The sequence below is a fragment of the Phacochoerus africanus genome, chromosome 13 (genome assembly GCF_016906955.1).
Source record: "Phacochoerus africanus isolate WHEZ1 chromosome 13, ROS_Pafr_v1, whole genome shotgun sequence".
Taxonomy (NCBI): Eukaryota; Metazoa; Chordata; class Mammalia; order Artiodactyla; family Suidae; genus Phacochoerus; species Phacochoerus africanus.
In genome coordinates this window covers 77137958-77157185 of record NC_062556.1, presented here as the reverse complement: position 1 = coordinate 77157185, position 19228 = coordinate 77137958, and the positions used below count along the sequence as shown (strand labels likewise).

Genomic DNA, 19228 nt, shown 5'->3' with positions numbered 1-19228 from the left:
TATTCTGAGTGTGCAGCCCTAAAAAGTAAGAAGAAAAAAAAAAAAAGTAGAAATTGGAAATCCCAGAGCCCGGGGACAGAAAGTACGTCATGCAGACAGGTGCACAGCTGCCACCAGCTCCTCCCCAGGCAGGTGAACCACAGGGACACAGAGAGCAGGACGGACAGGTGTGTCCACAGGACACACGTACCACCACGTGTGTCCCTAAGAGCTGACGCAGGACGGCGGACACCTGGCCGAGCGATCCGACAGCACCTTTCCTCAAACCGCGGCGATGACAACTGTGCCGTCGGGTCCAGGGTGGGGGTTCTGGGGGAGACGCGCCAGGACCCTCTGCCCACCTCGTCTGGCTTTGGCGGCGTCCCCGAGCACTGGATTTCCGCTCCCTTAGGTGGGGGTGGGGGGGCTTCATCAGACAAGCCACTTTCTTTTGCCGCACGACAGCCCCAAAGGACCCACGGGATCAGGAAAGCCGCATTCACGCATGGAGCCCCAGGCCCGCTCCCCTGAGCTTCCAGACCAAGCGGGGGCCACACCGTCAGCCTCTCCTTCCGATTCCTTCCCCCAGACTTGGTCTTCTAATTTTATTTCTCTTCAAATATCCCAAATCTAAGATGTGATCTGCCCAGTGATGAAATTCACACCCCAATTTAAAAATGTATGAAAAGAAAATGGAAAGGTGACACACCCAGAAAAACGCGTCACAGAAAAAGTGACATGTTTGTACCATAAGAAAAATAGTTTAATAATTACAACCATGGAGCATGAGTGGTCAGTGCCAGGCCACCAACTGCGCGTGTCGGGAAGTGTCCCCACAGCTGTAAACGGGGGCCCTGCGTGTCCCCGAGGACGGAGGACGCAGAGGCATCAGGAGCCCACAGGCTGGGGGCAGGGGGTGCGCAGGACAGAGGCCGCGCATCCCTGGCGAGGAAATGGCTTTGTCTCCACGTCCACGCAAGGCGGGAGCAGAGGTGCCTTGGGCGGCAGAGTGGCCCAGCCACCCCCAGGCCCCGGAAGGTGCTGAGACACAGACGCAGTCTGTTTACAACAGGCAGGTTTCTAGAAGGTCCATCTTCTCTGCTCCCTAAAAAGCTCAGTCAAGCCCTGGATCCTCGGTGAAAAAAGTAACACGTTATGCAAGCGACTCGCAGCTCACCCTCTGGGGGAGGGGCAGTAAAATCCCCACCGTCTCCCTTGATGCGAGAATCAACGGTTAAGGCAGGTCTGGAGGAGCCCCGTCCCGGGACGCTGGTGGCAACGCTGCCCGTCGGTGTGGGGCAATCAGGTGACGGGCGTGCTTCCTGAGTTAATCCACCTGCTCCCCTGCAGGCTCTCGCATGTCCCCGAAACCACCACGGCAACACAGGGCTCAGGAAAGGGGGAGAGGCCGACGCTTTCCGGCCCCCGAGGCAATGAGGACAGCGCCAAGGCAGGAAGCCGCCGTCCTGGTTACACGGTCGACTGTGGGCAGGTCGGGGCCGAGCCGCAGAAGCGCCACCAGGCAGGGGAGTCTGAGCTCCACGCTGTGGGACGGGGCCCACGGGGCCCACGGACACCCAGGACCAGCTGCTCTGAGCTGCCCGGTTCATGGACGTCGGACAGCTGGGCCCCTTGAAGGGTCAGAAGTCTGAGAGGTCTCCCGTGCCCAGAGCTGTGATTTTGGTCTGTAAAGATATGACACTTGTTCTCTGTAAGTTTCTCTCTCTCGTAAAAAGACCTCTTCCGAAGAGCAAAGGGGAGAGCAGAGGTCCTGGGACCGCCGTCCCGCCCCGGAGCTTCCTCAGGTGTCTCCCCTGCCATCTGGGAGGGGTTCGACCTGCATGGCTCCGGGACTGGACGATGCGTGCTGCTGGATCCTCGCCCAGAGGAAAGATGCCTCCGGCCGCGGTGCACACTGCAGGGCGGGCTGCCCGCTGCACCCCGGAGAGCAGGTCTTGGGGTTCAGACCAGCCCCACACAGAACCCCTGGCCAGGCCCGGAAGCCACAGCGCCGGGTAATAAATACACTTATTTACAGGCTCTCACTCTCTCAGGGGGCACAGAGCAGTGCGCCTGGTGGAGGTGCAGGCCAGCCTGCCCATCAGGCTGCCGGACCCCCCACGCAGTGGGTGCACCTGACGCTCACAGCTCACACAGAGCCGCGCCCTGGTGGTGGACGTGACTCCGGCTCAGGGCTGAGGCCAGACTCCCCTGGGTCCGGCCAGAGCACTGCACGACGGTGACCCAACGCCGCCCCCCAGAAGACTCTCGGGGGCTAAGGTGCATCTGCAGGTACAGGGCCTGCGTGGGAAGCGTCTCCAGAGTGCCGTGGCCGCTGCTGTGGAGCGCAGGGCAGGTGCCCCCAAGACCCCTGGACGGGAGCCGGAGCCCCAGCCCCAGCGCAGGGACCTGAGAGGCTAGTGGAGGGGGTCCTAGCACAGGGATCAGCCCGGGTATAACCACCACGGACACGCGTTCACAACAGGGCATGTACAGGAAGCGTGTGGGGAACATTTACACGTATCCGCAGAGCCTGGAAGGCCAGGCCTGCGTCCGGCAGGCAGCACGCCGACCGTGGACAAGGAGCTGAGCCGCTGAGAGGAGAGCACGTGGCTGGCCCTGCGTCTGTCCCCCCTCGTGGGCCTTGGGGCGGCTCGGCCGTGATCCACACCCCGGAGGCGGAGGCGGGAGGCCCTGCAGCCTGCCACCCCGGGGTCCCGCGTGTCCCCAGGCGGGGGGCTCAGAGGTTGGTCTCGTCCCAGGCGGGGTCGTTCATGCTCTTCAGCACCTTGCGCAGCAGCTTCTCCAGGTCCCGGCGGGCCCGCTGCTCGTCCTCCAGAGACTTCTTCATCTTCTTGTTGTCCTGGAAGTGAGCGGACCCCACGGAATGAACCTCCCCGCCTGCAGACCTGGGCCTCGCCGGACCCGCCCCGCGCTGCTTCGGCCCGGCTGCGACGCACGGCCGCTCCCGGGCACCAGGACAGAGCACAGACGGAGCAGGCCCGGCGTCTCCACCCGGACCGAGGGCGAGGGGCTCGGCACAAGGCCCAGGGACACGCCTCGCGTCCCTCCTACCTACTCTCCAGGTGTGCAACAACCTTCTCCGCACACGGGACGGGGAGGGGCCGCCAGCCTGTGCCCTACCGTCACCCCGGGACCCCCGCACAGCAGAGCGGCAGGAAGCCCCCAAAGGGCGGGAGAGACAGGATGGCCGAAGGCAGCTCTAAGTGTGTGGCCAGGGGCCGCTGCGGGCTCTCCAGCCCAGGCCAAGCTGTGCTCGGGCTTCTCCCCGGCCTCCCCCCTCAGACACCACACCCACCGGTACCCACAAATACACAAACACGCCAAGTTGCTTGGCCAGGTAACCACGCTTAATCAACCTTTTTTTTTTTGCTTTTTAGGCAGCACATGGAAATTCCCAGGTTGGGGGTCAAATCGGAGCTGCAGCTGCCAGCCTACACCACAGCCACAGGGGATCCAAGCTGCATCAGTGACCTATGCCGCAGCTCACGGCAAGGCCAGACCGTTAACCCACTGAGCGAGGCCAGGGATCCAACCCGCATCCTCATGGACACTAGCCCGGTTCGTTACCACTGAGCCACAACGGGAACTCCTTTAATTGACTTGTTGCTATGGTTTCTCAAGAAAAAGCACTATGAGTCACACCAGAAAGTGACAGAGAATGTCACGGCAGGTACCTAACAAGATGTGCGACCAGATGGTAGAGTTTCAGGCGTCTGGCACGACGCCTCCGACACAAGTTGGGATGGGCTATGATGAAGAGCACAACGAGGACAGCGTTTAAATGAGGCCCTTCGAGGATTCCTTTCCGGGCTATCACATTCACAAAAGACCCACTGTTTGACCTACTTCTGAAATCCCAATTCCGAAAGCCAGGCTCGCCCTGGGCTCACGGGGCTCGGGCAGCTCGCTTCATTCCGAAGGCCCCCCCTCACACCGCGAGGAAAAGCGGAGGGCGCCTCACCTGCCGCAGCTCCTGGACCTCATCCTTCAGCGCGTACACGGTGTCGACGAGGCTCCTGAAACAGAAGGGGGGCTCCTGAGCCGGGAGGGGCAGAGAGGCGGCCGCCCGGCCAGGCCCGCCCAGCCAGGTCTGCGCTCCGGGCGGCCTTCCGTGCCCGGGGCACAGGCCCAGCCAAGAAGTCCCTTCGGACCCCACCCCCACCCCCCACCCCGAGGCCAGCACCCCGCGCTCCCCCAGAGACCGCGTGCCTGCTGTACATCACCGGAATACATCTTACTTTTCTTCTATCACTGTCTGACCGTTGCTTTTAGTTTCTTCAACGATAATTTTCTCTTCTTCCGGAAGCAAAACTTGTGGGGCAGATTCTTTGCGTGAACCTATCATTATTTGAAAGAAAAAAAAAACACCCCCAGGTAAATTCCACGGCCGAAGGAGAAGAGAGCTTGACTACACAATGCTACGTGATTACCAATCCTAAATCCCCGGTGTTAATTCCAGCAGGTTATAAACCGCACGCCTACTCCCGAGAAGGGCAACGTTCGCCGGCTTCCTCCACCGAGCCCAGCCTTCGGCAGACCCACGGCATGTGAGACACGAGGTCTTGCGCCGTTCATTTGGCTTCAGGCTCTGAAGCCGGATTAGGGATTTTTTTAAACCCCCACATTTTCAACAGGCGGTGCGCTGAAGTTCTGACCACTGCCCCGACTCTCTTGGAGGAAACATGCAAACTCTGGGGGAAAAGTATTCACATGACTCAGCTCTGTGCCCTGTTATTCCATGAACTGTAACTTCCCATCGGATCACGCAGTTCACGGACACTGAGTGTTTCCCAAGTCCAGGAACGGGCACGGAAAACACTTCACTCACAGCGACAGCTGATGGCGGGACAGAACGTGGTCAGGAAAGAGGGAGTCATGCCTCGCTTCTCCTATGAAAACTCTACAGTCCCTGGAATCTGAACACCTTTCCCCCAACAGGAAGGGCAGCAAGTTGTTTACAAGGTCAGAACAACGTTTAACCAAGACCCAGCGCCAAAGCTTACCCAGGACAGCCGCCCAATAAACACGGACTGCAAAACAGGGACCTCAGAGATTGACTGAGAAGCCCAATCATGTTAAGAGGGGAAAATGAGAAGCCAGTCTCCTTTAAGGACGCAAAGGAAGAGGATCTGTTTAAGTTCCGTAGCCCTAACAGCCATCATACACATTTTTGAAAAATGACACGGATGCGCATTTGAGGACGGACACGGGACCTCCCAGACGCCTGTGAGGGGCGCTGCCGCAGAGCCACTCGTCTCATCAGCAGCACACCTGCCGTGGGGGACACGCTCGCTCATCTCGCAGGCGGCGGCTCGAGCTGCCTGGTCTCGTTTTCTCTGCTTTGCCTGCGCTCTGCCCTAAGGCTGCCTCACTGGAGGATGGCACTTGTGCGTCCTGACATTGTGGGGACAGCCAGCGTGACACACGTGTTTTCAAGACAGGCCTTCACAGTTTCACCAGTGTTTTACTAGAAGCTCAGGTGCCTCTGGCAGAACAGGGCGGGCAACGGCCTGATGACAAGAGGGACGACCGAGGCCCAGAGCCTCCAGCCCTCCCCTCTGGGGCCGCGCGCTGCAGGGAAGAGGCCCGCAGGTGCCGGCCCCTGGCCTGGCATCCAAACCCCACGCCCCCCGCCCCGCACCGGGAGGCTGGGGCGCGAGGCCGCAGGGAGCTGGACAGAACAAGGACGCGGCCGGCTCCTCCACAGGGTCAGGCCGAGGGAGCTCCGGGTGTGAAGACCGCTGCGTGTCAGCGGCGTGAGCGTCTCAGGCCAAGGAGGGCGCTTTTCTGCGCCCGAGAAGAACTCCAGGGTCGCCCTCGGACGTGTCCTCGGCTCGTCACGAGCCAGGCGAGCTGCTGTAGTGCTGGTGTTTGGGCTGAAATGGGTTGGTCCTGCTTCAGAGATGCCCGCTGGCGGCCCCCTGTTCATGCCCGACATGGATCCTGGAGCCACGGCTCCGGCCGGCCCGTCGTGGAGGGAGGGCGGCGCTCAGCTCCCCTGGTCCGGCCAGGGAACAACGTTTCCGACAGAAGGCGACAACCTCCAAGACAAGGGCCTGGAAAGGGACGTGACCTGAGCGACTTCATCACGCTGACCAGTGACCGGCCAGCCGCCTGCTCCAGGGGCCTCTGTGCGGGGCTGCAGGCCCTTGTCTTCTAGAACTTTCTCAGTCAATGGGAGGTACTTCTGGGACATCCGCGCCCCACAGGGAAATACTGCTTTAGAAGGAAACTGCAGGTGACCCACAGCCCTGGGCAGCACAGGGCCTAGCAGGGCCAGAACTCTGAGGTCCAGAAGGCCCCGTGCGTCCACCACAGACGCCAATGTGCCCTACGTTTTTTCAGGAAACGTGAGCTTGTGCGTTTTCCTTAAAAACAGACAAGGGCTCCTAGGGACTCGGGTGAGTGCCTGACGTGCAGAGCGCAAAGGCCCCGCTCGGCTTTCCCGGCAAAGAGGAGCAGGCGGGTGAGCTCAGGGCGCTGAGCTCCTGCGGGTCCCCGCTGCTACCTGCTCTGCGCCCAGACCGTCGCTGGGTTACTGTCAAATCATGAGCGGTCGGTGGTGTGTCTGTCACACTCAGTTTGTGACACATATATTTGAATGAACAAGCGAAAGGACCACAGGGTGAAAAAAGATGTGTTTTTCTTTCTTTCTTTCTTTTTTTTAACCTAAGAGCATTTAAGCAGGTTAAATTCTACGCATTTCTTTTCAGTTCATTTTGCACCTCCCAGGGCAACCTAGGACACTGTGTGTTTGCAGCACCGAGCTCTTCACGTTACAGGAGCAGCAGAAGTGCAGGGGACGTGCACTCTGCTGAGCAGGGGCCGGGGCTCCTGGGTCCACAGCCCCGGGTCTGAGACACACCCAGGCGCCGCAGCGAACCATGAGCCTCGGCTCCTTGACCCGTAAAACAGAGCGACAAAGCAACCACCGCTGCGGCCATGCCGGGGACGGAAGTAAAAGGTACCTTTCACCGACGGCTTTCCCCAAGTGAACATGTGAACACGAAGCCTGCAAGGCCCTGTGTGACCTGAGGGCATCGGGGCAGGTAGGTTCAGGAGGCGGCAGGCAGCCTGTTCCCGCGAAGGCGCTTGAGGCCCACAGGCAGAGGGCACTGCCTGCCTCCTGAGACATGCCAGGGTGCAAACACCGCTGGCGGATCTGACGGTGAGCCAGGAGGCTTGTAAATGAAGATTACTCATCAGCTGACAGAAATCCATGAGCGCTAATCATCTGCCTAGTTTCCAAATTTTCCTAAAATGACTGAAAAAACATTGAGAGTCTTTCAATGAAACAACAAAGGAATATTCTCCAGCCAGGCTTACACGTACGTTGGTTTTCCTCTAAGAACAAAGTTTTAGAAGGCAGACAGATGTAACAAGCTCTCCCAAAGGCCATTTTCGTCTCTTTAAAGATATCACAGCACATGTCCTCTGAATTAAGTAGGCTGGGAAAAAAATCAACTGAACAGCAGAACTTTATTTAAAATCCTCTAAAAGGGTGGAGACAGAGCTAAGCGTGTTTGCGAAAGTTCCAGCACCTGCTTCCCAAAGTTTTGTGTTTCCAAGACATAACTGGAATTCTGCCCCACATAATTCTGGAGAACGCTGAACGCTGGGGCCACTTCCTGGAGATTCATAGTGCACACTTAGCATGCTTAAGGTTTTCAGTAAAAATACCCATTTAACTTGAATTCGGCATTTCCTAAATCGGTCTGGGTGCTGAACTTAGCCCAACATCAATAAATAATAACATTTTGCAGTTTTCTGAACAACGGTCTGAGGAGCACGAGGCAGGCCTATAACCCTGTGTGTGTCCGCGAACACACGCACGCCGCAAGTTCCGGCTGGCTCTGCGGCTGTTCAGCAGGGGTGAATACAATGGAGTAACCTTAGCAGCAATCCAGCTGCCAACACCCACCGCTGACCCCCCACCACAGGACAGTCTGCACTGCCACCAGCAGGGGTCGCTCTGCGCCAGGTGGCTGGAGAGGGAGCCGACGCTGAGGCCTGAACTCGCTCCGAAGTGTGACCTAGGAACTGGACACAGGCTCATAACCCTGTCCCCTAAAACGGTGGCCTTGGGTGGAGAGACACAGGGGGAGGCGGCGTCTCCATCTCCCGGACAGGGGGCCCAGCAGGCCTCAGGCTCGGGGCCGTCCTGGCTGTGGGACCACCACCTCGTGCCTCATCTGGTGACGAGCGAGTCTCAAATCCAGGGCTGGCACAGTGTGTTGTGCACGCATGAGGGGGGTGCGCTAAAAGCCGCACACAGCGTAGGTTTGTCAGAAAAGGACAGCTGCTTATCTGCCAGCAGCCCGGTAAGTACACGTGCAGCAAAATCCGTGTGACTTCCTAAACGCGTAAGCTTTCTAAAATCTGCATCTAATTATACTCAATGGAGACTTTCAGAATGAAATAAAACATTACATTTTTAAAAATCTACTTAATAAAACCTCTCCCAAAATAAAATGCTATTATTTACGGCTATGACAAGACTAGAATTCATTTTTCTTAAAAAAAAAAAAAAAAAAAACAACAAAAAAACAAAACTCTGAGGGCCTCTGTGGGGAATGAGGGTCCTGTTTGTTTGTCATCTGCACCTTGTCCTGGCCCCACCTGCACCTGCCACAGGTACTTCTTTTCCTTTCTTTTTATTTTGTTTTTCCTCAGCAGCTGAACATGCGCCTTAGCAAACAAAAACTAAACACTGACCTGAGTCTAAGCAGAAAGCGCTCAAGGTTGGCCTTTTATCCATTTATGCAGCCCTTCCCTCCCCCCAAAAAGAGAACTCCTCTTTCTGAAGACAAACCTTATTTAAAAGAAAAAAAATTAGAAGGAAGTCGATGAAATAAAAATACAAAGAGTGATCCTGTACTGCCCAGAACATCTGCAGCCCACGAAAGTGCAAGCTCTGCGGTCAGGCAGCTAAAACCTGCTCTGCTGCCCAGCCCTCCTTTGGAGGTTGTGGCATTCAGAGCAAACCGACCGTGTTGACCTGCAAACTACACTACTCCCCGCCCCCAGGCAACAAATATGAAAAGCCACAGGCTAGCAAATGCAAGATTTATTTCAACTGTACATAACAGATGTCTTTTTATATAAAACAAACACTTCATTGCCGTACGCAACCACAAACAGTCACAGCGCGCTGTACAGTACAAGGCAACATTCAGATGTACATCCAACTGCGTCTCGGGCGGCAGCCACCTGCTGAAAGTGGCTTTCCCGGTCACAGATAAAAAGCACAACAAGATAGAGAGTTTTTCCAGGGTCTTACACCACTATGTACAAATCACTGTGTTTTAGCAATTTTATGCAAAACACGCCATTCACATAGCCTAGATACGTGTGGCAAATGTCAATTCAATGGGAACACCGCCTAGGCCGTTGGCAGAGGGGCTGGTGATGGCTTTCACCTACCTTCTAGTTCCGCGTCTCCACCTCCCGTTAGAAACTAGCAACGGCACGCGCAGATGTTACAGAGCTGCACGAACGTAAGGTGCGGCCTCGGCGTGGCCCGAGTTCCACACGAGGAGAAACACCGTCTCGGGATGTGCGCCACCACTGCCCAGAAAGACCGTCTGCAAGTTGGTGGCACTAATACTGCCAGCAGGTCACAAGAGCCCCTGGGGCCAGACCTCAGAACACATCCAAACAAACTGCCAGGCTGTTGTTCTGCAGTGACCTTAGCGTCAACAAAAATCGTCATCAAAAAGGCAATAACTGGACTAAAAGGGAATTACAGGAAAAGGTCACAACTGGGGTGCAGAGCACTGAGGAGCGCGTCTCCTCGGGACGCCCGCAAAGACAGCGCGCCTGGTGCTCGAGGCGCATTCAAGGGCAGCGGCCGTGCGGCAACACGGTGGAGGGTGCCGAGCGCGCGGAGGCCTGGAGCGGCCCGGAAGGCTCACACCAGGATCGAGGCCTCCAAGCCAACGAGAGCTACCAGAGAAGCTGCAACCCTACTGGGCGGGACAGGACCTCAGACCGAACTGCTCCTAAAGCCACCGCGCGAGCGCGAGGCCGTGAGCCACGCAGGCGGCGTGTCTCCACGCCCATGTGCTGCTCGGCTGGTGTCAGCGCCGGGCTGACCTGCGGACGAGGCGCCCGTCTTTCTCACCCTCGTCTACCCTGGTCGACACACAGCCACGAACCCTCCAACCCTCCGAGGGCACGAACCGTTGGGGAGCTACCACCTGGGCCCCCGCCCCTGCTGAGCCCGCCCTGCACGCGGCGCTGAGGCCCTGGCGCGCAAGGTCAGGACGCTGAGCGCGGGCTGTGGCGGAGGACCCGGCCCCGCGGGCAGGAGGACACGGCTCTCCCTATCGTCACGGCCTGGAGCTCCCGGACGCTGGCTCGGAGCCCTCCACACGGCCGTGGGCTCCTCCCCAGGGGGGACGGGGCGCTACGACCGAACACAACGTGGCACGTGCAGGTCTTCCTGAAGCAGAACTCGGGGGGCGAGGGCAGGGAGGTCTCCTCCCAGCAAACCCCAAATCTGAGACATGCTCAGGGGAGACTTACTCCAGGGACACACACCCGTCACAACCGGGAACGTGAGGGACACGCCACCAGGTGCTGCACGGGGCTTCACTGTGGCGGGTGGCTAGAAACAGACAGCGCATCCCAGCACAGGCGGGAGCAGGGGCAGGGGGGTGGCGGTGGGGGGACAGCCAGGCCGGGACCCAGGCCGTGCCCTCAGCCCTCAGGTAAGCTTAGAGGCGGCCCTGACGCAGCCTGACACGTCTCCACCTGAGCAAGGTCTGGGGTGATGCTGAGTGGGCGTCTGGCCTGCCGAGAAGTGGGGACCTGGGGACACCCATCCGTGGTGGGTGGATGTGCTCGGCCGGGGGTGCTTCTGCCCAGGCCCGGAGCCCACACCAGCCACACCACCAGAGGCCCCTCGTGGTCAGGCCTCGGCTGCACTGGACTCGGCCCTCGAGGCACGTTTCTCCTCACGCTCCGCACCCACCGGTCGCTGTGTCCAGCCCACACACCGTTTAGACCCCTGTACGGGGGCCGGAGTCTCCCCCATGTGGCTGGCACTTGGCTCCCAAGCCCGTGTGGTTTCAGTACAAAATACAGACATGTTCATACAGCCGCATCTACAGGCCATGAGACAGTCGCTAGGCTGAGAATAAAACCAAACCACGCGCAGCTCTAAGACCCGCACTGCCCCCCAGGAGGCCCGGGCCGTGGGCACCCACCGTTCCCGTCCAGTCAGTGACGGCAAGTAAGCCTCCACAGAGTACAATGGGAAACATCAGAAACGCTCTCAAGGTTGTTAAAATATCACATAAAAGAGACAAGAAACAGCAAGGAAACATCTAAGAAAAGCAGGCTGCAGTACAACAGGCATCGTTAAGAACAGCTCAGAGGTGCATTAGTTCTGGTGAGAGATATATGAGCAGCAGCTCTTACGAGAGGTCGAGCCCATCCTGTAACTATGGGCTGTCCATACACTGTCATAGTCAGAGTCTTCCGAGAGGTCTGAGGGCTCCAAGCGAGAAAGGCTGCTGCGACGACCCAAGGAGTCTAGACTTGATTGGTCATCATCAGCCAAGACGTGATTATGCATCAGGTCAGTGCCTTGCCATGCTACGACGGGGCGGGGGCGGGGGCGGAGGGGGGGGGGACAGGCGGGGGGGTGGGGGGGGCGGGAGGACGGCAGGAAGAGCCACAACCAAAACATGAAAACAAAAGCAAAAGGTGATGGGAAAAGAAGGGAAAGAGAAAATATTGTTAAAAAATGCAACAACGTTCATTTCTCCTCATTCATGGCTGGACTGTAATAACGGGCTCATTAATTAGCACAACCCTCAGAGTAAAGCGAGAGCAATTACTACTTAAACCCAAGTCCCCGAACCATCTCCACTGCTCTTTGTGACGCTCTTGCTCTTGGCCCCCACTGCGTCGTTTCATGACAAGTTAAGCTCATGTCCACAAGAACATTCCAAAGACATGTGGCAGTGGGCAAGCCTGCTGCCCACCCGAGTAACAAACTGTCTCGGCTGGACCACTTCCAGGGTCACTGCGGACACGCCGAGTGCGAAACACTCCCAGGAATTTGTGACTTACTTCTGCAGCAGGCTCTCTGCCAGACTCCATCCAAATCAGCAGAAGCCATCTTAACGAGGGGGGGGGGTCCAAACTTACCTGACGGGGGTGACACAGGCCCGCTGCCCCTGGCTCCTCCAGCCGCAGGGTGGGCCCATCCCCAGCCCCAGGGTGCTCACCAGCCCTTGGCCAGGGGGATGGACTGGGGGGAGGGGACACATCTGCTCAACGCCACCGACACGGACACTCCCCGCAGCACAAAGGGAGACGCGACGGTAACACCTCTACGGCAGGAAAAGGGCGGAGGGACGTGGGGAACAGAGAGGAGCCCACGTGGCAGGTGACGGTGAGCAGTGACACTGGCCCGGCAGCGGTGGGTGGGCACCTGGGAGGGCTCCGCACAGCAGCACCGGCTCCTCCTGTGCCTGGTCTCAGAGGTAAAGCCGTTCCCAAACCACTCAAGGGCAAGCAGCCGGCTGACTCGGATTTCTTCGCCTAAATCCCTACTGTCTAGGAAGCCGTTACATCCTTGAGCAAGGAATCGCTACCAAAGCCGCCTGCCCGATGAAGCCTTCTTGGCATCCTGAGTGGAGGTGGACTTGGGGTTAGACAGATCCGCCGTCTTTACTGCACATCCGAGGCGGAAAGCTCCTCCGCCCGATCCCGTCTCCAGACGTCTCAGCTCCACCCCCTTTTCCAGCACCGAGGACCCATCTCCCCCACCTGCCCCTGAGAAGGCCACGTTTGAGGCCAGCTGCGACTGCACGCCCTCGGGGGCCCCAGAGTGCTCAGCCCATAAGATCGACTAAAGACCAAAGCGCATGCACTGGCCAGTGCTTTCCTTCCGCAGGAGAAATGGACACACAACACAGACACCAAGATGAGACCTGCGTACACCAGGGCCCCGTCTCTTGCACGAAGAAACACACGCAGCGCTCGCATCACCCGTTCAGCTCTGTGAGACGACCATCAGCTTAAAATTTCATTTCAAATAGCTGAAGTTGAGAGGAGTAATTCTTTTAAAGTCTCAAATTCAAAACCGAAAAAAACCACGGTCACATTTCCCAGCCTGTTACTCAGCATCCTGTGTCTTAGTGACTGCATGGAACAGTCACGTCTTAAATGACAAGGGCGGTCACAAAACTACCACTCCATCGTCTGCAGACTCACGCCATGGTGAGGCCTTTCCAGGTCCTCCTGCCCCGGACTGGTCACCAGGGACAGGCTTTCTCACCAGAAAACAGACCGAACGTCCCAGGGGCGTCATCACAGGTGGACACATAAACTCCTGGCCATAAACAAGTTTCTAGATGGGGAGGGGGACACAGGGGCCCCCAGCGCCAGCAAAGGAAGCTCTGCCCTCCTCCTGAACAAACCACACGCACACCCCATCTGAGGCCTCGCCACCCTGTACTCAACTCCCAAATGCTGGGGAAATTAAAAAAGAAAAGCGTCATCTTTTCACTGTTCACTCAACACATACAGATTTTTTTCACCTAAGACACTGCGCCTCGTAAGATGCAGGTGAATTCAATGGTGCCCATCTCAAAAACTTCTCAACACAATCATTTTTAAAAGGGGGAGTTGGCTAAAAGAACTTGCGCTAGGCCTTTTCTTTTCTTTTTAGGGCCGCGCCTGCGGCACAGGGGCCAACTGACGCTGTAGCGGCCGGTCTACACCACCGTCATAGCAACGCCAGTTCCGAGCCGCATCTGCCGCCCACACCACAGCTCACGGCAACACCCGATCCTTAACCCACTGAACGAGGCCAGGGATCGAATCTGCATCCTCATGGATAGTAGTTGGGTCATTACAGCTGAGCCACAAAAGGAATGGCCTGGGCTTATGTTTTTGGCAACAATTCTAAGTAGCCAGAAACCAACACACCACCGGCACACTCTGAGCTGACAGACTCCCCCCACTGCCTTCTAAGCCTGACAGGGTTTCTAAATCTGGCCGTCCCTTACACCTCAAGGTTTCCCAGTGGAGCGCTCGTTAGAAATCAGCTCTTTTACTGAACAGCTCAGGCCCATCCCCACGATGCAGGGGTGCTGGCCGTGGACGCGCCCCCATGAGGGACGGACTGCTCAGCCGAGCCAGTCCGGGGCCCCGGCCCTCCCTGGGCACTCACTCGAGTTGAGCGTCTGGCGCGTCTTGGCGCTGGTGCAGTAAGCCTCAATGACCTTCAGGATCTGGGCGTCCTCCTCCAGCGCAGCCGTGCCTGCAGGGACACATGACACGTCACAGGCCAGAAACAACCAGCACAGGTAACCCAGGGAATGCGGATCATTAACCAATGACAGGGACAGCTTACAGGTGTTTTCCAACAGTCACAAAACAGTTACATCCTAAAGGACTTTTGTTTGTTTCTGCTGTTGTGTTGTCTTTTTAGGGCCACACCCGCAGCATGTGGAGGGTCCCAGGCTAGGGGCAGAGTTGGAGCTGCGGCTGCCGGCCTACACCACAGCCACAGCCGCACTCGATCTGAGCCGCATCTGCGACCTGCACCACAGCTCACACCACCACCAGATCCCCGACCCACTAGGCAGGGCCAGGAGTCGCACCTGCATCCTCATGGACACCTGTCAGATTCGCTCCCGCTGCACCACAACGGGAGCTCCTGTTCTACGTATTTTTTATCTGCAACCTACCTGGCAAAGCGTTCCTACGCTAAATACACATGAGCTGCCTCACTCACCCCCAAGGCACAGGATGCCCTATCCTGACAGTGAAAAAAGGCACGAAACAGGAACAAACCATTCACAAGAGGACACAGTAGGAAAGAAAAATGCTCATTCTCACAAGAAAAGAAGTGAAAATTAAAACTCCTGTTCTCACACATCCCCTGACGAAGACGAGAACACACGCACGTCCTCAGGAGCACGAGCGAATCAGGAATGGAAAAGTCCCCTCCAGCCTCGTCGGGGAGGGAGGAGTGACCCCTGGAAAGGCCACCTGACCAAGGGGGCTAAGGCGTCAGCAGCAGCACTTCCTCTCGTCGGGAAAGTCCTGCTGGACGCGATCTAGGACATGTGCGACGGCTCCACCTTCAACTGTGGGTTCCCCCAGCCTGGCTCCACCGGCCCGCGAGGTCACAGGCGTGTACAGGCCCAGACCCTCAGGCCCAGCACACCTCACACCATCGGGGCTTAAACTCTGTTTTCTGTTCACTAGGCTTTCCCCTTCTCTGAGAGCCTACCTATACATTTTGGCAAAACAACGCAGGAAGGATGGAAGGCCGAAGTGTTTACAAGCTGTGCCAACAACCTCCATACCATCTGCCACGGTGAGACACACACGCACGGGGCAGGCCCAGCACCCCCGAGGTATAGGCGTCAGCACCAAGAAATGACTCTATCCGGCCCCGCGTGGTCCTGCCGGCATCTTCTGTGTGGGAGGCCGAGAGGCCGGGGCCGAAAGGCCAGGCTGCCTCTGGCTCCTCGCAAGGTGGCACGGGGGCGCTCAGGCCAGCCCCACAGCAGGGCCCCCGGCCACGGGGTCCCAACCTGGCCTGGGCTCTGCGGCACACGGGGGCCGTGGGGTCGGTACAGCAGCGTCCATCGCTGGCCCTGTGGCTTGGGCGCGGACTGCCGCCGAGACTCCAGGAAGCCGCCACCCCTGTCCCCACGCCGTGCCCGCCGGCCCGGGCCCTCGCCCGCACTCACTCTTCCTCAGTGCGAACTCCTCGTCCGAAGGCTTCCGCTCGGGCTTGCGCTTAGGGAGCAGCTTCTTCATGGTCTTGGGACTCTTGCTAAGATCCTGGGGAGAAGGGGGAGGACGTGCTGAGCAAGCCCTGCAGGGGGAGGCCCGCGGGCAGAGGCGCGGTGAAGCCGTGAGCTGGTGGGCACTCGGCCTGTGGGCAGCGCCCCTCCCCTCACTCCTGATTTTCCTCTGTCGGCCGCTAGGCGTTCATTTAAAACGGACAGAGAAAAGCCGTCCGGTCCCCTGGACCCACCAGCTCCGTGGCCACACCCAGCGGAGTGCTCCCTGGCCTCCAGGCAGCGGGCACTGAGCTTGGCCGCGTGGGCACAGACACGGCCCCTCCGCCAGGGGCACGGAGCGGGCCCCGCACCTCGGAGCAGGAACAAGAACGAAGGCAGACCCCTCACAGGCCTGAAGCAGCTCATCTATCTTTCAAGTCGCGGCAGAAACACGGGGAGTCCCTGGGCGGACGCGCGGCCGAGGCGAGCTCACCTCCTTGTAGCAGAGCGCAGCTGAGGGCCGCAGCGGCGGCGCGGGGCGCAGGCAGCTCAGGCTCCACGGCTTGGGGGTCTTCGGAGGCTCCAGGGGCCCCCAGTTGATGGTGGTGTGCGGGGTGCCGTGGTGGGAGGGGTGGGGCAGCGTGTGGTAGGTGGGGGTCAGCGGTGCCGGCTTGCTGTCCGCGTGCTTGCTGGACGGGGTGATGGAGTGGGAGGGGAGCTGCGGGGACAGGGCGGGGAGAGCAGACACACCGGTCACCGTCAGAGGAACCCCGCCCGGCACGTTCGCTCCGCTCAAACCGTCCCGGAGAGGTAACCCCGCGTCCCGAGCACCTCGCCCAACCTCCAGGCACTCCGTTCCTGGGCCAAGTGGGGAGCCGGTGCCCCTGGCCCTGCTTTAGGTCACGGCCGAGCTTGGGTCACGAAACAGCAGGATGCTGGGGAGCCAGACCCAGACAGGCCACCCACCACCTTTAATCGCCACGGAGTCACATTTGCGAAAAGGCACTCCGTTTGGTAGAGATGCCCGAGTTTTACAAAAGGCGTCCCCTGCGCGGGCAGCGTGGTGATGAGGAAGGCAACGCGCGGCCCTGTACTGCTCACTGCCTGCTGATCCCGGGCTCGGCCAAACTAGGGACCGATCCCCGTGTTTGTAAAAAAAAAAAAAAAAAAAAAAGAAAATTCCTGAAATCCCCACCACGGCCCAGCGGGTTCCTCCAAATGCAGAGGCTCAAGTAGCTGTACGGCGGCAGCTTCAACCCCTGCTGGGCACAGGGGGTTAAAGGATCGGGCATTACTGCAGCTGTGGCTCGGATTCAATCCCTGGCCCAGGAACTTCCACACGCCACAGATGCAGCCATAAAATCAGGGAAACCAATTTCCTGAGACACAGACCTAGTCCTATCACTGGCTGCTTTTGCGTGACGAGAGCAGGCTACAACTGTCACAGAGACCCTGCTGCCCAAACAGCCCAAAACACTGTCTTGTGACAGAACCACTTTGCACCACGTCCTGTCCAGCAACAATGCCACAGGAGGGACAGCGTCCTGTTCTCTCCTTACCTGAAAGGTCCGCAGAGGGGCCCTTTCTGCTACGGAAATGGGTACTCTTCCAGCTGGACACCGCCAGGCCGCAGGGACAGGACACAAAGCCCGACGAGAACCCCCGAGAACGACACACAACATGTCGACGCCAAGCAGGGGCGCTTTCGCTCCCCTGGCACCGGGTGATGGGAAAAGGGACACGGGAGGCCAGGGTCCAGACACAGAGCCACGTGGTACCGGACGTGAGCCTTTGCAAAGGCTCACTTCAGGCTGTCCCAGACAATCGGAGCGAGAGGGCACGTCCCTTTCCTCCTCATAAACACACACACGGACACGGCACGTCCTCAGGATAAATCTAGTCCCGTGACAGCTAAGCAGCTTTCGCATTTGTTCTAAGTATGGAAAAGTGACACGCGGCGCAGCCATCCAAAATCAAACATTACCTGAAGCAAATGAGTAGTTTACCCCCAAAACTGCTGAGAGAAATCGAGTAAAATTTCTCGAGTTCTGCGCTGCACCTGTGACCAGCACGCTACGCCACGGCCGCCACCCGGAGCTAAAACTTCACCGGCGAGGCCGGCGACCACGGGTGCAGACTGCGTGGTGGACGAGTCCCAGCAGAGAGCCTAACCAACTGCAAGGGCGGCAGGAGGGCCCGCCAGCGGGAATGCTCCGTGGTCCTAAGCCACGTGCCAGAAGGGTGCCTGGCTCGTCAACACGGCCTGCCAGAGAGGACGGTATCGCACCCAGGAAACGCCAGCACAGAGACGCCCCGGTGCTCATCTAGTCTGAAACGTTCCAGCACCCGGAAAGCTAAGGCGCTGTTGGGCTTTTCTGAGTAGAACACACAGATGTCTTAAAACCAAAGCAATGCGTCAAAAATTACATCTTAATGCCTTCAACATGATTCTGGTCCTCTTCATCCCCGTAAATACTTGTTTTGGGGTTTTTCTGATGAAATTTAATAAATACAATTAAAACTCTCAAAAAGCCCCCCAGGGACCAGTGGATCCCAGGGTTTTGGTTGAAACCCCCTAAGTTCGTCTGCGAAGCTCACTTTGGGTAGAGGCAGCTTCCTGTCTGGGTGCCGCGAACTCGTGTGTGCCTGTGCGCGTGTGTGCACGTGTGCACAGGCACGCGAGGAAGCACAACCAGGCCGTCTCACAGGCACTGTTTGCTCTCCTGGTCCAGAGGCCGGCCGAGCGCTCGGCCACTTGCAGGCCACTGAACGCGAGAGGCCGACCCAGGCTGTGGGGGCAGAGGCGCGGGAGCCCTTACGGTGTGAGACGGCACGGAGTGAGGCTTAATGGTGGGGTTCCCCGCGGACGTGACCTTCGTCTGCCTCTGCAGACGGTCCACCCACTCGTGCAGGTCCTGCTGGCTGCTGCACGACACCAGGATCCGCTCGATCATGCTCCCTGGAGAGAGACACGGGCTGACACGAGAAAGCTGGCAGAGCACACGCGCGTGCGCGCACGCACGCACACACACACACACACACACATGCACGCGTGCACCCCCGCAGAGGGTCAGCAGGGTTTCTGCTCGGCCCGCGGAAGGGGCAGCGAGAGGCCCAGAGAGGAGCCGCCCTCATCACCATGACAGATGCGTCCACAACGTCTGTGCCTGTCACCTGATATTTCAAACGCATTTCTATGATTTTCACTGTCCTCAAGCTTTGTGATTGTCATTCCTGTCGTTGGTAGCTTTCCCTAAAAAAGACCCCCCCACAAAAAAAAAAACAATTAGTGCTTTTCTAGTAAAGAAGGTACAGCTAATAAAGGAAATATTAAATGCTTTTAGAAATGGCAGAAAAACTATCTTTGCAGAGCAAAAACGCTTAGATCATGTATAACACAAAAACCTCCATGTCAAATAAGAAATCGTAACGACATGATCATGAAACGAGCTGGCGAAAAGGTG

The 19228-nt window shown here is 58.1% G+C and overlaps 1 protein-coding gene across 7 annotated transcripts in view; it reads right to left on the bottom strand.

Annotated features, from left to right (window-relative positions):
* Window positions 1-718: 718 nt before the first annotated feature.
* ARHGEF7 (Rho guanine nucleotide exchange factor 7) overlaps window positions 719-19228 on the bottom strand; it is a 104527-nt gene continuing 86017 nt past the window's right edge. For 6 of the 7 annotated variants that reach the window (XM_047756073.1, XM_047756075.1, XM_047756077.1 and 3 more), the window contains 8 exons: window positions 18939-19017; window positions 18584-18723; window positions 16258-16482; window positions 15729-15822; window positions 14195-14284; window positions 4242-4341; window positions 3965-4019; window positions 719-2842 (listed from right to left, as the gene is read on the bottom strand). In XM_047756073.1, coding sequence (XP_047612029.1) covers window positions 2720-2842; window positions 3965-4019; window positions 4242-4341; window positions 14195-14284; window positions 15729-15822; window positions 16258-16482; window positions 18584-18723; window positions 18939-19017 — 906 coding nt within the window. In that variant the 3' untranslated portion in view covers window positions 719-2719. Of the gene's footprint in view, window positions 2843-3964; window positions 4020-4241; window positions 4342-11427; window positions 11605-14194; window positions 14285-15728; window positions 15823-16257; window positions 16483-18583; window positions 18724-18938; window positions 19018-19228 lie in introns of all 7 variants that reach the window. The other variant, XM_047756079.1, reaches the window with a different exon arrangement.